The 17,024-nt window shown below is 40.0% G+C and overlaps 1 protein-coding gene across 2 annotated transcripts in view; it reads left to right on the top strand.

Annotated features, from left to right (window-relative positions):
• EXTL3 (exostosin like glycosyltransferase 3) overlaps positions 1–17,024 on the top strand; it is an 89,869-nt gene that overhangs the window by 40,425 nt on the left and 32,420 nt on the right. Inside the window, exons 1-3 of one of the 2 annotated variants that reach the window (XM_027598015.2) lie at positions 1,576–1,611; positions 4,151–4,250; positions 5,846–8,474. In XM_027598015.2, coding sequence (XP_027453816.1) covers positions 6,327–8,474 — 2,148 coding nt within the window. In that variant the 5' untranslated portion in view covers positions 1,576–1,611; positions 4,151–4,250; positions 5,846–6,326. Of the gene's footprint in view, positions 1–1,575; positions 1,612–4,150; positions 4,251–5,845; positions 8,475–17,024 lie in introns of those variants that run through there. The other variant, XM_027598014.1, reaches the window with a different exon arrangement.

The following is a 17,024-nucleotide window of genomic DNA, read 5'->3' as shown; positions in this document are numbered from 1 at the left end:
AGAGTACAGGTCTTCACCTCTTTGGTTAGGTTTATTCCTGGGCATCTTACTCGTTTTGGTGCAACTGTAAATGTGACTGATTCCTTAATTTATCTTTCTGCTGATCATGTGGGTTTGGTGTTTTCTCTTACTAATATTATATATGATGTTGATTGATTTGTGGCTATTGAACCACCATTGCATACTGGGATTAAATCCTACTTGATTGTAGTGAATGAGTTTTTAATGTCTTGTTGGATTCTGTTTACTAATATTTTGTGAGGATTTTTGTATTGATGTTCATCAAAGATATTGGCTTATAGTTCTTTTTTTTTTTTGTCGTGTCTATCTGGTTTTGGTATCAGGGTAATGCTGGCCTCATACAATGAATTTGGAGGTTTTCCTTCTTCTAGTTTTTTAGAATAGTTTGAGAAGAATCAGTATTAACTCTTCTTTAAATGGTAGAATTTGCCTTTGAAGCTGTCTGGTCATGGACTTTCATTCTTTGGGAGTTTGTTTGTTTTTTAATTTTATTTTATTAGGTTATCACCATACGTTACATCATTAGTTTTTGATGTAGTGTTCTATGATTCATTGTTTGCGTATAACACCCAGTGCTCCATTCAATACGTGCCCTCTTTAATACCCATCACCAGGCTAACCCATCCCCCCACCTTCCTCCTCTCTAGAACCCTCAGTTTGTTTCTCAGAGTCCTTAGTCTCTCATGGTTTGTCTCCCCCTCCGATTTCCCCCCCTTCATTTCTCCCTTCCTACCATCTTTTTTTTTTTTTTTTTTTTAACATATAATGTATTATCTGTTTCAGAGGTACAGGTCTGTGATTCAACAGTCTTACACAATTCACAGCACTCACCATAGCACATACCCTCCCCAGTGTCTATCACCCAGCCACCCCATCCCTCCCACCACCCACAACTCCAGCAACCCTCAGTTTGTTTCCTGAGATTAAGAATTCCTCATATCAGTGAGATCATATGATACGTGTCTTTCTCTGATTGACTTATTTTGCTTAGCATAATACCCTTTAGTTCTATCCACGTTATTGCAAATGGCAAGATTTCATTCCTTTTGATGGCTGCATAATATTCCACATACACACACACACACACACACACAATGGAATTATTATATATATATAATATATATATTATGTCTCAGCTGGTTATATATATGTAGTTCTTGTAGTTTTTTGGTATAGCCTTTAGGGTTTTCTATGTGTATATATATAATATATTACAACAATATATTGTATATTTTTGATAGATATGCATTTATTGCCATTTTAGTCCTTGTTTTGTGGTTGTTTCTGAAGTTTTTCTCTGAGGCTTTTCTTTCTCTTTCATGGTTCACTAGTTTTCTTTAGTGATATATTTGGATTCCTCTCTCTTTATTCTTTGTATATATATTAGTAGTTTTTGATTTGTGGTTACCAATAGGTTTATTTACTTATTGACTTTTAAAAGATTTTTATTTATTTGTTAGAACACGAAGAGCAGGCAGAGGGAGAAGCATGCTCTCCACTGAGCAGGGAACCCTGTGCGGCACTTGATCTCAAGACCCTGGGATCATGACCTGAGCCGAAGGCAGATGCTTTACCAACTGAGCCACCCAGGTGTCCTTACCATTTGGTTTATATATAACATCTTGTGCATATGTCAGTCTACATTAAGTTGGTGGTCATTTAAGTTTGAACCATTCTTTACTCCTCTCCTCCCCACATTTTAGGTATATGGTGTCATACTTTGCATCCTTTTATTTTGTGAGTTCCTTAACTGAATTTTTACAGAAATCATTTTTTTTACTGCTTTTGTGTTTCCTACTTTTATACTGCCACTTTTGGTCTTTCCTTTCCACTCAGAGAATCCTCTTTAATATTTCTAACAGGGCTAGTTTAGTGGTCATGAACTCCTTTAGTTTTTGTTTGTCTGAGAAACTCTTTATCTCCCCTTCTATTCTGAATGATAGCTCTGCTGGATAGAATATTCTTGGCTGGATAGAGTATTCTTGGCTGGAGATTTTTCCCATTTAGTACTTAGAATATATCATGCCACTCCCATGGCTTTCACAGTTTCTGCTGACAAATCCAATGAAGCCTTATGGGGCTTCCCTTCTGTTACTGTCTTCTTTTGCCTTGCTGTTTAAAAAATTTTTTATCACTACATTTTGCCATTTTAATTACAGTGTCTCTTGCTGTCGATTCTGTTATTTTGTTCATGGTTCTCTGTACTTCCTGGATCTGGATATCTTTCCTTCTCCAGATTAGGTAAGTTTTCAGCTCTTATTTCTTCAAATAAATTTTCTGCCCCCTTTTCTCTCCTTCTTCTGGGACCCCTATGATACAAATGTGATTATATTTGATGGAGTCACTAAGTTCCCTAAATCTATTCTCGTTTGGCATAGTTCTTTTTTCTCTCTTTTGTTCAGCTTGATTACTTTCCATTATTCTGCCTTCTATTTTGTTAGTTTGTTCCTTTGCTTCTTCCAGCCTGCTGTTCATTCCATCAAGTATGCTTCTTATTTCGTTTATTGAGCCCTTTATTTCTGCTATGCTATTCCTTAACTCTGTGTTAATCGTCCTGTTAATGCTTTCCACTCTTTTCTCAAGTCCAGAGAGTATTTTTATGATCATTACTTTAAATTCTCTATCAGACATGTTACTTATATCTGTTTCACTTATATCTCTGGCTGTGGCCTTGTCCTGCTCTTTCCTCTAGGACACATAACCTCTGTCATCTCATTTTTTTCTAAGTCTCTGTGCCTGTTTCTCTGTGTTCGGAAGGTCAGTTATGCCTCCTGTTCTTGAGAGTAATGGCCTTAGGAAGAAGAGGTCTAGTACTGCCCTGTAGTGCAGTGTCCCTTGTTGCCTAGCACTTCACGTAGTGTCTCCATTGTGTGCTGCCTGCGCCCTGCTATTGTGTTCTGGTTACTTTATCCTTCAGGCCAGTCATCTGCAGAGCCTGTCTTTGCCTGTTGTGAGCAATGTTTGGTCCCTGGCCTGAATGTGACAAGATTTTACTAAATGTGCTCTGGTTGGCTTGTGAAATGAGACCTGTTGCCACTTGTTGCCTGAACGGAGGCCCTGCAAAACTCCCAGGTCAGGAGATGTGTTGTGGGCAGGAGGTTGTGCCAGTCTTTAGGGGTAGGGGGCCCAATATGCTGGGATTGAGGCAAGCCTGATTGGGAAGGACAGTTCCACTGGAGCTCACCGGGGGCTGTATGACTTGGTGTAAGCAAGTTAGGCAGGGAGGGGTGTGCTGGTTCTGTAGGTGACCCTGTGCTCATGCTGAGTGGCGGGGGCAGGGGTGGTGGTGCAGGGCAGTTCCTTCATTCCTGGACAGGTCTCTCTGCAAACACTGCCATTTGGATGAGCAAACAACTTCCCTGCTGTGTGCCCCAGGCGCTCTTGAGATTGGTGTTTCCACACTATATGTCCATGGGCTGTTTGCCCTGCCTTCTCTCCAAGAATAGTCCCAATGCCCACTAGGCTCTCCCTGAGCCAAGCTCGCGGACTTTTAAAACTCCAGGCTTTAAGCCCCACTGTTTGCAAGAACTCATCAAATTTGGCCCCTCTTGCTTTCCAAGCCATTGCTACAGGAATTTGTCTTCCACATGTGGGTGCTAGTCTGTCTCTTGCCCTTCTTTGCCACGGTGGCTCCCTGCCCACTGCAGTGACCAGGATCCATTTCTCTCCCAGACTGCGTCTCTGCACTTCATACCTTCTTTGTGTGGTTTCTTTTCTACCTTTAGTTGTGGAGTTTGTTTTGCCAGTCTTCAGGTCAATTTCTGGGTTATTGGGATGATTTGGCAGTTATCTAGTTGTGTTCATAGGACCATGAGGCAAGCCTAGGGTTCTCTTACTCCTCCGGCATCTTCCCCCTTCAGTAAGCACCTTTAGTATTGAGTATTTTTCATTTCTTTTTTTAAAGATTTTATTTATATATCTGACAGAGAGAGAGCACAAGTAGGCAGAGGGTGAGGGAGAAGCAGGCACTCCACTGAGCAGAGAGCCCAACGCAGGGCTCCATCCCAGGACCCCGGGATCATGACCTGAGCCGAAGGCAGACACTTAACTGACTGAGCCACCCAGGCGCCCCAGTATTGAGTTATTGAGTATTTTTCTAATAGCATGTCACCTTTCTGTTTTCTATCAGGAGAGCAAACCCTGGACCTGGAGTTCACTATTTCAAGAAATTATTATACTGAAGTAAAATGCTGCACGAGTTAGAAAAAGGAAGGATCCAGAAACATATGGTAAGGAGGGAATGAATCAACTGAACTTCCTTGATTATGCATTCCTTTATTTTCTCCACTTCCTTCTTTCTTTGTTATAATTTGATTGTAAGGTACAGAGAGTACTCTTTTGGAAACAGATTTTTAACATTTGAATTAGAAGGATAATGCTTTAGAAATACTGACTTACGTTCTCTGCGATATTTGCTTAGCTGTTTATCCAAGGTTTGATCCATCAAATTTAAGCTTTTTTGTGATCAGTAGTTTTTGTTTTCTGTCGTCCTTATCTCTTGTTCTGCTTACTCAAGCCTTTTATTAATATTGGCAACATTTTTTATTTAAAGGAGAGAAGATTGTATCCAAACTTTAGTAATTTTACATCTCTACCAAACATAGAAGCTAGAGAGAAGTTTGTGAAATGAGACCTGTTGATGGGCTACATACATTATACTACCTTGTAGCAGTATCCCTGCTGTTCACAAATATCTTATATCTTAGGTTAAAGGAGGTTGCACAAGGTCAAAGATTATTTTGCGTTCTAGCTTCTTCCACAGTTACACTGAACATGTCTTAGGCATGTTAAGAGTATGGTAAATACTTTTTGGAGGAAGTGAATGAAAGAAATTGGGAATATTCTTTGGCACAGAATATTAGGAATTCAGTTCTGCATATGTTGAGTTTGGGATGAAAGCAAGTGAAAAGCTTTTGTAGCCGCTGATAGTAAAGTTTGGTAAATGAACAGGAGTGGGAATGTTGTTTCAAGATTTATTAGCTGAAAGTACCCTCGCATCTTTTGCCCTTTCTTGTCATAGCAACACAATATATTGTTTCTGTCTCAGTACACTTCTGTCCATTTTGGGAGATTAGGAAACTGAGGTATAAGGTTTGATAGCAAATCTGTCTCCAAAGGAGAAGAAATAATAGCCCTCATTTCTAAGTATAGAAGTCTTTCTAAAAGACCAAGTTACTATTTATATTTTAAGAAGGAGCACATGATGTCTGTTAGCAGAAGATAAATGAGAAGCAAGCTGGGAAATACATTTTGTCTCTGGATTAATGCACCTACTACTGGGTAAAGATCAAAAGAGTTCTCTTCAATTCGTTTCAACTCTGAATATAAAACATTGAACTTCTCAGAGCCTTTTTTTTTTTTTTTTTTTTTAAGTAATTCAAAAGGAGACTCATCTTAGGAATAAACCTGGCTATCAAGGCTGGATAGGATGGTGTTTCTCTCCATCTAAAGATGCTGCCTTAGTCTTGAATAAAAATTGTTGCAGACATCTTTGCACTCTGTTGAATATAGTTGATCTTCATTTTATAGGCTCTAATTCTGCTCTATATCCAGTTAAATAGGAGGAAGGGGTATGTATGTCTGTGTGTGTAAAATCTAAAGCTATTTTCAGACACTTATCCTTATCCATTTCTAATTAACCACAAGGAAAATATCCATACCGAATGCAACGTGAGCTGAACTTAAAATCGTTCTGTGAGACACACACCCAGTGTTCCAGCTGTTCCTTTACCTTTTAAGTTAGAAGCATTTTCTAGAAACTGAGGGAGGGCGGGTTGTTGGACATAATCTTTTCAAGACTGACATGGTTCTCTTTCTTTTGCAGGCCTGATTGTTGACAATGACATCGATAAGAGGCTGGCATTTCTTTCTGTTCTAACCAGCTACTTTATAACTGTGAATAGTAACTATGCGTATTTGTTGGTCAGCAAAGCCAAGGAACAAGAGCTATGGCAGTTGAAAAAGTCTGTCTGATTTCAGGTTATTTTTCCTGGGTTTCATCATCAGAGACCTTCTCCTTTTCATCTCATCAACAGTGTGGTATCTTTTACCATTCGATAAAGAGTAAGGACATGTCCATTGGTCAGCAACCAGAACTTAAAATCTGCTGGAATAAGGTCAGAGACCATTTCAATTACAGCTGAGGAAAATGAAATTTCCATTTTATTCCGTGCCTTGTGCAGGAAGCACACTAACTCTTAACAGAAAGGTGTGACTGAAAAGAGATTGAGTTTGTCTAATAGAAACTCACGGTTATGGCGAGTGACCCAACGTGATTAGAGGGGGCAAAAGCCACACAGGAACTCATGACGGGCTATACCATGTTGCGGAATGGGGGAGTGGGGAATGGAGGTCAAACCTGTATGTTACGGTGGTCCAACCGGATCCGACTCACATGGCTCAGCTTTACGCTCTTCATTATTCTGGTGTTCTTCCCTCTGATTGCTCACTATTATCTCACCACTCTGGATGAGGCTGATGAGGCAGGCAAGCGGATTTTTGGCCCAAGGGCTGGTAATGAACTATGTGAGGTAAAGCACGTGCTGGATCTTTGCCGGATTCGTGAGTCTGTAAGTGAGGAGCTCTTGCAGCTGGAAGCCAAGCGGCAAGAGCTGAACAGTGAAATTGCCAAGCTGAATCTGAAGATTGAAGCCTGTAAGAAGAGTATTGAGAATGCCAAGCAGGACCTGCTTCAGCTCAAGAATGTTATTAGCCAGACTGAGCACTCTTATAAAGAGCTGATGGCGCAAAATCAGCCCAAACTTTCTCTGCCTATCCGATTGCTTCCAGAGAAGGATGATGCTGGTCTTCCTCCCCCAAAGGTCATACGGGGATGCCGGCTACACAATTGTTTCGATTATTCTCGCTGTCCTCTCACCTCCGGTTTTCCAGTCTATGTATATGACAGTGACCAGTTTGCCTTTGGCAGCTATCTGGATCCCTTGGTCAAGCAGGCTTTTCAGGCTACAGCACGAGCCAACGTGTATGTTACAGAAAATGCAGACATTGCCTGCCTTTATGTGATACTAGTGGGAGAAATACAAGAGCCAGTAGTGCTTCGGCCTGCCGAACTTGAGAAGCAGCTCTCTTCTTTACCACATTGGCGGACAGATGGACACAACCATGTCATCATCAATCTGTCACGGAAGTCAGATACACAGAACTTACTATATAATGTCAGCACAGGCCGTGCCATGGTGGCTCAGTCTACTTTCTATGCTTCCCAGTACAGACCTGGCTTTGACTTGGTAGTATCGCCACTAGTGCATGCCATGTCGGAGCCCAACTTCATGGAAATCCCACCACAGGTGCCAGTTAAGCGGAAATATCTTTTCACCTTCCAGGGTGAGAAGATTGAATCACTGAGATCCAGCCTTCAGGAAGCCCGCTCCTTTGAAGAAGAAATGGAAGGTGACCCTCCAGCCGACTATGATGATCGTATCATTGCCACCTTAAAGGCTGTGCAGGACAGCAGGCTAGATCAGGTCCTGGTAGAATTTACCTGCAAAAACCAGCCTAAACCCAGTCTGCCTACAGAGTGGGCACTGTGTGGTGAGCGTGAGGACCGCTTGGAATTACTGAAGCTTTCCACCTTCGCTCTCATTATCACTCCTGGGGACCCTCACTTGGTTATTTCATCTGGGTGTGCAACACGGCTCTTTGAAGCCCTGGAAGTTGGTGCTGTCCCAGTTGTGCTAGGGGAGCAAGTACAGCTTCCTTACCAGGACATGCTGCAGTGGAATGAGGCAGCCCTGGTGGTGCCCAAGCCGCGTGTTACGGAGGTTCATTTTCTGTTACGAAGCCTCTCAGATAGTGATCTGCTGGCTATGCGGCGGCAAGGCCGCTTTCTCTGGGAGACTTACTTCTCAACCACTGACAGTATTTTTAATACCGTGCTGGCTATGATTAGGACTCGCATACAGATCCCAGCTGCTCCCATCCGGGAAGAGGCAGCAGCTGAGATCCCCCATCGGTCAGGCAAGGCGGCTGGAACTGACCCTAACATGGCCGACAATGGGGACCTGGACTTGGGGCCAGTGGAGACGGAGCCGCCTTATGCCTCACCCAAATACCTCCGCAACTTTACTTTGACTGTCACTGATTTTTACCGCAGCTGGAACTCTGCTCCGGGGCCTTTCCATCTGTTCCCCCACACACCCTTTGACCCTGTGTTGCCCTCAGAGGCCAAATTCTTGGGCTCAGGGACTGGATTTCGGCCTATTGGGGGTGGAGCTGGGGGTTCTGGCAAGGAGTTTCAGGCAGCACTTGGAGGCAATGTTCCACGAGAGCAGTTCACAGTGGTGATGTTGACCTATGAGCGGGAGGAAGTGCTTATGAACTCTCTAGAGAGACTGAATGGCCTCCCTTACCTGAACAAGGTAGTGGTGGTATGGAATTCTCCCAAGCTACCGTCGGAGGACCTTCTGTGGCCTGACATTGGCGTCCCTATCATGGTAATAGAAAAATGAGCAGTTTGTTTTACTGCATGAGATAGCATTTCACTCGTAATCCCTTTTCCAAATATATATGTGTATCTTTGTAGAGATAATTTTTTTTTTTTTTTTTTAACTATACAGATTTCCTTTCCCCGTGGAATTTCTCCTTGCGTCTTTTTCGGTCTTTTCAGGCCTTGCCAGTTCCATCTCTGCTACTCACTTCCTAAATCTGCTAAGACTCACCAAAACTGAAATCAGTATTGGCTCCATGAAGGTTTACAAAAGCCCCTTGGTTGCCCTGTTGATGTCTTCCATGTCATAACAAAGATGTTGATGAGAATGATGATGACAAAGCTAATACTTAGGAAGTGCAAATGACCCAGGCAGTGTAATTTAGGATTTATAGAACTTACATCATTATTATGGTTTCTTCACTTTATATCTGTGGAAACTGAGACTTAGAGAGGTTAACTCTTTTACCCAAGGTCATAATCATGACAAATCATGGACGAGCTGAGCTTTAGTGTGTCTGATTCCAGTTTCAGTCACCTCCCAGATTTAGCAAGAAGATCCGTTTCTTTATCAGGATATTGTAGGGGTTTTTTGGAAGATTGGAGTTGGGGTTTGAAATATTTGGGAGTTGGAGATCCTGAACCTTTTCTATAGTCTCTCACGGGTTCTTTCTCATTCTTTACCTTGTCTTATCTGTCATGATTTGGATGCCATATTTTACAGGAAAAATAATAGTCAATTATGCAGGATAGGGCTTTAGTTCTGAGGACTTTGTTTCTCCACCTTCTGGCATAAATTTGGCAATCTAGAAGATGACCCATTTATCTTAAATGTGAGGCCTTAGAGCAAGTTGTAAGCAAACAAACTGCCACTAGTTACCCTGTGGCATAGATGCTTTCCAGAAAAAGGTAGCAAAGACAGGCAGAAGTTCCGATGGGCCCTGTATTGCTAGAAGCTTGCTTAGGAAAATTAGTGTATTTTTTTAGGAAGAATCCGTTTAGAAGGGGAATGTTTATGCTAGACTGGTTTTTAAAATTATATCAGCAAGAAACTGATTCGTGTGAAATATTTTCTGGGCAGCAGCATGGCATAATAGGGCAGTATGAGTTTGGGAGTAATAAAGATCTGGGATTAAGTAGTCAATTTTGTGATCTTTGATGAGTTAATTAACTTTTTTGACTTAAGGATTAGAGAGGAAAATAAAATAATACAAGTAAGGAATCTAGAAAGGTACCCAATAATCATTTGATTCCTACTTATCCCTTCATGTCCAAGAAGATGGAAGGCGGTATGGATATGCCGCCTGTGTTATGGACAACTTTGACTCCCTTCTTCTATCCTCTGCATAATTTCCCTTTGTTTCATAACTGTTACTGCTTACCTTCTCCTATATAACTGTTTGTTTTAAATTTTCTTTCTATCGCTGCTAGTCTTTTTTTTTTTTTAAGTGAATTTATAATCCGAGCCTCTTCAGACTATGTACGGTTCTAAAAACTTTTGATCCCAGAATTTATCTTGTATATTAAGAAAAGTATTGTGAATGGGAAGATTTCTTTATATAGATTTCTTTCCAAAGAAATTTCACTTTTTTCTTTCTCTGTGACAACTTTTTAAATGTCACTGAAATTAAAAGAAAAAAAAACATTTGTTCTGTGAAAGGTGGATGCTGCTCAAATAGAATAATAAAGCAGCCTTTGTTTTCCATTTTTCCTGAGTTTTCTTTGAATTTGGTAGGGATGTAGAGAAGCCAACGCCACCTTGTTAACAATGACTGAAATTTGTTGGAGAACTTACCAGAACTAATCCTTTCTTTTAACTCTGGTGGGAAATAAGTAGTCCTCTTTGATTACTGGGCAGCTCATTGCAATAATACAATGCCTAGTTGGAAAATGCCAGAAACTTCCCAAATGGGAGGCCATTCTGAATAGCTTGCTCATATTAGCGATACCAGTTTTTTCTAGTTCTTCTGAAAAAGAGAAAACAGTTTCAAGCTGGAGAATTCACTGTATTCTCTAAATATTTTGACTGTGCTTTCTATTTAAGAGAAGCAGGTTTTTTTGGGCAGCGGTTTAATTGCTGGCCTCTTGGGCATAGAGCCAACATTACCAGGTATTGAGACTGGAAGGGACCGGCAGCTCTCTTCCCTCTGGAGAAATGGCACTATTATGAAATGGCACTATTTATATATGTGGAAACTGAGACTTAGAGAGAGTAAGCCTCATGGAGTAGTTTTGCTACCTGAGATGCAGACTTACCTATCCATTATGTTATAATTAACAGGTCTTTCTAAAATGAGCAGTAGGGTGATTCCCAGGAAATCTCTCAGATTCCAGTCCTTCAGGAAAAATGATTTGAAATCAGCATATTTGAATCAACCCAGGAACCCACATACCATTTCAGAAAATGATGGGCAATTTGTGCTTCTCTTGTGCTCAAGTTCTCATCTAAGCATTATGCATAAATGTTAAATATTTTGTGGGCTATGAAATCTATTGAGCCCTAGGTTTTTAGTATAGAGGGGTTTTCTTAGGGGTGCCTACTGGTATTTGTATATTAAAATTCCTCATTCTTGTCTATTATTTAGATAACAAAGGGGAAACTACATTGGAAACGGCTTAGAGTAAATGTGATCTTTACTGCCACCATCCTTGGATACTCTTGCCCTGAATGCTTTAATTCTCTTCAGTTCAAATGGGATAGGGCCTGGGCAAGGTGACTGGACTCTACCCAGAGAGATAGGGGAAGTGCCTTTAGTTGAAGTAGCTGTCTCTTCAGAATGGTGTGGGGCTGCTGAACGGATGTGGTGATGGTGGGTGACTGCTCTGTCTCTTGCCTGCTTTGTAAACAGTTGAATCAGATTCCTTAGCTCTGGGAACATAACAACAAAGACTATCTAATGGAAGTCAAGTGGAGAGAAGTATTATGCCAAGGGATTTGAAAGCTAGTCCTTCCAAAAACTTACTGGGTTGGGTACGACCACTTTCATTGCATCTTAAAGATGTTCCACTGTTTTAGGTCTCCCTTGTTTCTGATGGTATGTCAGTGGTTTTCAAATTTTTGTTTCCCCATGTGGAATATGTTCTTTTTCTCTGGCTGCTTTTAAGACTTTTTCTTTCTATTTGGTTTTCAGCAGTTTGAGTATGATATGCCTTGGTATGGTTTTCTTTGATTTGTGTTCTGACTGGGATTCACTAAGCTGCTTAAATCTGTCAATTGTTTTTCATCATATATTGGGAAATTTTTACTTCATTACTTATTCAGATATTTTTTTCTTTTCCGTTCTTTCTCTCCTCTCCTTTGGGGGCTTCATTATATGTATATTAGACATTTTGATTTTGTCCCACAGTTCTCAGTATCTGTTCATTTTTTTAACCTTTTTTTTTCTATTCTGCAGTTTTGATAATTTCTCTTGATTTATCAACTTCACAGACTTTTGTGTCATCTTACAGTTAAGCGCATCCAATTAATTTTAAATTGCAAATGTTGTATTTTCCAGTTCCAGAATATCTATGTTTTTAAAATAATAGTTTCTGTTTCTCTGCTGAGATTTCCTCTCTCTCTCTCTTTTTTTTCCATTCTGAGTATACTTTATTGTACATAGTTATAATAGCTACTTTAGCATCTTTTTCTGCTGATTCCAACATATAGGTCACTTGGTGGATTTATTTTAACTGATTTGCTTTTTCTTGAGGGTCATGTTTTCCTGGTTCTTGGTACATGACATAGTTTTGTATAGTTTGAATGTTATATTGTGAAGACCTTGGATTTTGTTTTATTTCTCTGAAAAGTACTGATATTTTAGTTTTCACAAGTAATTTATTCTGTTGGACTCAGACTGCAAGTTCTGTCTCTGGAGCAGCAACTCAAATGTTAGTTCAATCCTTTTATCTTTTGTTGGTCTCCTTACAGACAGCACCAAGCATGCACACATGGTTTAGAGGTGGGCTAGAGACTGAGTAGTTTATACATAGAACTTGGAGCTCCCTCTATCTGGCTCTCTCTTTTCTGTAATCTCCTTTCTTTCCGAGGGCTGTTTTTGCCCCAAACTCTTCCCTACTGTTCTTTAGTCTAGAAAGACTTGGTTGTTGTATGTGAGTTTAGCTGTTCTGCATGGTGCTGACTCTGGCCTACTGTCAGGGTAAAAGCAACAGTGATTCTACTCATGTTGGTAATTCCTTCCTTAATTTCAGCTCCACTCTGGAATTTGCCACCTTCGGCTCGCCTTCAGGTAATTGCTTTCTTGGTATTTTTGTCCAGAGTTTATAGTTACCATCTGCAGGAGGTTTGGGTCTGGTAGGAGCTTCTTCAGCCATCCTGAAAGCAGAAACCTCCAAGTAATCTCTTTTTGATACATAGTCCACCCCAGATTTTGGTTTGAGTTATTACTTCATTCTGACCAGTTAACACATCTTCCTCACTCTGCTTTGTATTCTGGAAAATAGTAATAAATAGGGTGGCCTTGTTTGGAGCCTTCTCTGGAAATAAGAACATCAAAATCTGTCCTTTTCGAGTTTGAAAACTTGGGTTGTTATGAAGGAGGACGTGTCTCAGTAATTAACAGTGTGGTCTTGCTCAATCAGAACACGACTCATCTTCACACTGCATACTTACTCATTTCTCAGACAGTCTTGTGGGCAGCCAGTTCCTCAATTCTTAATTTTTAATTCTCTTCTCCATGAAGGGTAGAGTCAATTTTACATAGGGTGCCTGGGAAGGCCTCTTTGAAGAGGTCACATGTGAGCAGAAGCCTGAGTGAGGTGAGAGAATGGACCATGTAAATTCTGGAGGAATATACAGAGAATGGCAAATGCAAGAGGCTTTTCATGTTTGGGACATGGGAAGAATGCCCTGGGTATCTGGGGTGGAGTGATCGAGGAGAGCATTTGAAAGCAGGTTGGAGAAAGCGGAAGTCAGCACATGTAGGACCATGTAGGCCATGGTAAGGATTGGAGATTTTATTCTAGGTTATGTTAGGATGCAATTAGAGGGTTTTGAGTGAGGAGTAATATGATATGTGTTGGGGAAAAGAGCAGAATAAACAGTTCAAAGGCTATTTATTATTGCAGTAGCCTAGGTGAGGGGTGTTGGCAGCTTGGACCAGGGCAGTAGTGGTGGAGAGGGTGACTTAAACATATCAGACCTCCCTTGTAGACTCCAAGATCTCTGTGGAAGTGGTAAGGCCAGAATACGCCCATTTTTCCAAATGAAAACTATATACAGAGATATGAGAGTATTTTTCACTGCTCTTTTCCCTCCTTCCCAGCCCTTGATATTAGAATTGAAAAAGGAGAATTCTATTTTGGGAGCCTGATGTCATGCCAGGGTGGTTATTGTCATGTCGGTCGTCATGCCAGTAGTCAACTAAGGGAAAAAGAAGGAAGACTAGAAGAGAATTCAGTGTCATTAATATTCAGGCTTGGGTCTCTGCCAGTCAGGCTGTTAAAGGCTTTACTTCTGGCTAGACCTCAGGCAACAGTAGAGATAATTCCAAAGGCTATACCTTAGGAAGTTGATACACTTTATCTGTGCCCACTCTCCTTTAAAAAATATTACTTGAATATATCAGATGATAATTTCCTAAAATTGTGATTTTGAAGCACAACTAATAGGAAAAATCTTGTCCAGCTTTTCTAGGTCCAAGATTGTAGAAAGCCTGGTAGACTTCATTAGGTATTGGTGTATCTGGGTTTTTTGTTGTTGTTGTTGTTTTTTTCATCATGTTGCATAAATGATTTCCTAATTGCTACAAATCAGTTCTTTAAGTAGAATCTTCCCCTCTTAGTCTATATGTACTCTTTTTATTAATTCAATCTTAGTATATGCGCTGCCGAAGCGAGCACATCTTTTTATTAATTCAAAGTAAGGAATCTGGGACTGAGAATTTGATTGCTTTAGGTCACTCAACAAATTAATATTGAAATTAGAACTTAGGACTTCTGACCATGGTCAGTGCATATTTTTCTTTTTTTACTAAATCTAAATTTCTTGAAAAGGCACAGTTTCTCTCCTCTCACTCTCCCCCATATATATAATATTCACAAAATAAAAGAGGAAGAGATTGTGTTAATTTTATGTACTAATAAGTGCTAGCAATTTTTGAGCATTTTCCGTGTGCTGGGCCAGCACTGTGATGTGCTCTTGACATGCATTCTCTCATTTGATGGTGAACCCTAACCTCTGCTATTTTACCTATAGTTTCAGAGGGATCGTGTATAACTTTTTCTCTCATATGAATTATAACAGACTTACAACCTAAAATTTATTATTTTTTAATACTGCATTAGACCCAAATTTAAAGTTAAATAGAAAACCAATTCACTGTGTTGCCTTCTTACTCTTTTCTCTTCCTTCTGTGCATTTCCTAACTTTTTGTCCCCACCACTTGGTGTTTATTGAATGAGTCCCTTGAAAAATCAATATATCTTAAGGCTCCTTGGCCTTTCTCTGTTGAGGCTGTTTCACATGGGTCCTCACAGGTAGGTATACATGACTGTGTGCTTCCTTTTGGACCTCATTTTCTTGATTCCTGAGCTCTATGATGGGTTACTTTTTTAAGTTAGAGGAAAGGGGAGGATGGAAGACAAAAGTTAGATGCTGTTTACCCAAGTGCTTGTATGATGACTTGGCATAAGGTTCATTTTCAGAAATTATTCATTACAGAAGTGCATTATACATGTGTATGTATTGAGGCTGGAAACTGCTGGCTTTGGCTGAGCAAAATTTGATCTTATAAGATGAGAAAAAGGGGCACCCCGGTGGCTCAGTTTGTTAAGTGTCCCAACTCTTGATTTCAGCTCAGGTCATGATCTCAGGGTGAGGAGATGGAGCCCCACCATTGGGCTCTGCACTGGGCGTGTAGCCTCCTTGGGATTCTCTCTCTCCCTCTCTTAAAAAAAAAAAAAAAGGATAACATGATAAGTGAATTTAAATTGCTGAGTTTAGTAGGTGGCATTATGTGTTTGTATGAGGCTTTATATTTTCTACATACATTTTCTTTTCTATTTTTTTTAAAGATTTATTTATTCTGAGAGAGAGTGTGCGTGCACATGTACGTGTGAGCCTGGGGAGGGGCGTAGGGAGAGGGAGAGAATCTCAAGCAGACTTCCTGCTCAACATGGAGCCTGATGGGGGACTCCATCTCATGACCCTGAGATTATCACCTGGTGTTGAAATCAAGAGCCGACCACTTAACCCACTGAACCACCCAGGAGCCCCTCCACATACGTTTTCTAATTTTATTTCTTCTCAGGTATGTTTTACCTTTTTGTGCTCTCTGTTCTTGGTCTGTTTTATGACTTGGGTTAATTCACTTAATCTCTTCATGCCCAATTTTTCTTGCCTGCCAACTTCAAAGACCTGCCTGTGGCTAGTCATGAGCTTCGTTTATAAAAGATTCCATATTTAGGTATTTCTTCTGTTTGAATCCAAATTCATCCTGCTACATTTAAGCAACTATCACTTACTAATTGTTGACATAGTCTATTGTTCCTTGTTAATAGCAATGACTACTTATATTTCCATCCCTTACATATTAAGAGATACTTGCTAACTATTGGGCATCAAATTTATCATGATAACTAATTAAATATTTATGATGTAAATTCATACTTTCCTACTTAATGTGGGTTTGCTGATTCTGTCTGGATTTAGAAGCCAAATGCCTTGTTAGCATACTAGGAGAAAGGATCCTATTAGAATAGTAGCTCTTTATCATTCATAAATTCCACAGTTCCTCAAGAACCAACTTGAATGTTACCTGAGGTTACTAATTATTGTTTGATCATGCATACACTTGTGTACATTTGCATATGGTAGGGTTCCAGGCCATGTGTTCCATTGTGATAGGAAGAGAGTTTCAGTGAGAGAAAGTCAAGGCTTTTATGAATGTTGGTAAACAGGAGAACTAGTGAAGCATCTCCAGGAAACATTGTATGTGAAATAAGAAAAATGAATGTTACTGAGCATTGCTCCTGACTTGATAGTTGTAAGATGATGGATTGTTGTGCTGTAGAAAACTAGATTAAATAGTAGGAGGTTTCAGTATATGGAATGTTAAAGTTTTGATATAAAAATTCAGCAAGTATTTATTCCATATTCTGAAAATAGAATGGACAGGGCAAAATTAGGGCTTATTTCCTAGTCATTTGTTCATTCATTCATTTATAAAATGTTTGTTGAACACCTACTGGAAGTAGTCTATACATTCTGGTCAATGTCGTAACCAGTAATTCACTCAGGAACATGAAGGTCAGTCTTCATGTTCACAGGTTTCTAAGGTATAATCATAAGGCATGAAAAAATAGCCAATGTTGAGGAAGAAGGAGTTTTTTAATTTGAAAAACAAAACAATGTCAACAAAAGTTGGGAATATTTCCTAGACATGACTTACTACTCTGGATGACTCATTTCTTTCATGTTTGATCTGCCACTTCTCAAACTCTTAGAGGGCAATGCTGATATGCAGGTCTGCATTACAAATATTTAAGTTTTTTTGTCCTTATGATTTTGGTGCCAGAAGGGATAAGGGTTAGTTTCCTGAGCTTTTGTCTAGCCATT

The sequence above is a fragment of the Zalophus californianus genome, chromosome 2 (assembly GCF_009762305.2).
Source record: "Zalophus californianus isolate mZalCal1 chromosome 2, mZalCal1.pri.v2, whole genome shotgun sequence".
NCBI classification, from domain to species: Eukaryota; Metazoa; Chordata; class Mammalia; order Carnivora; family Otariidae; genus Zalophus; species Zalophus californianus.
The sequence above is the reverse complement of the archived record's forward strand: the minus strand, read 5'-3'. Positions and strand labels throughout refer to the sequence as shown.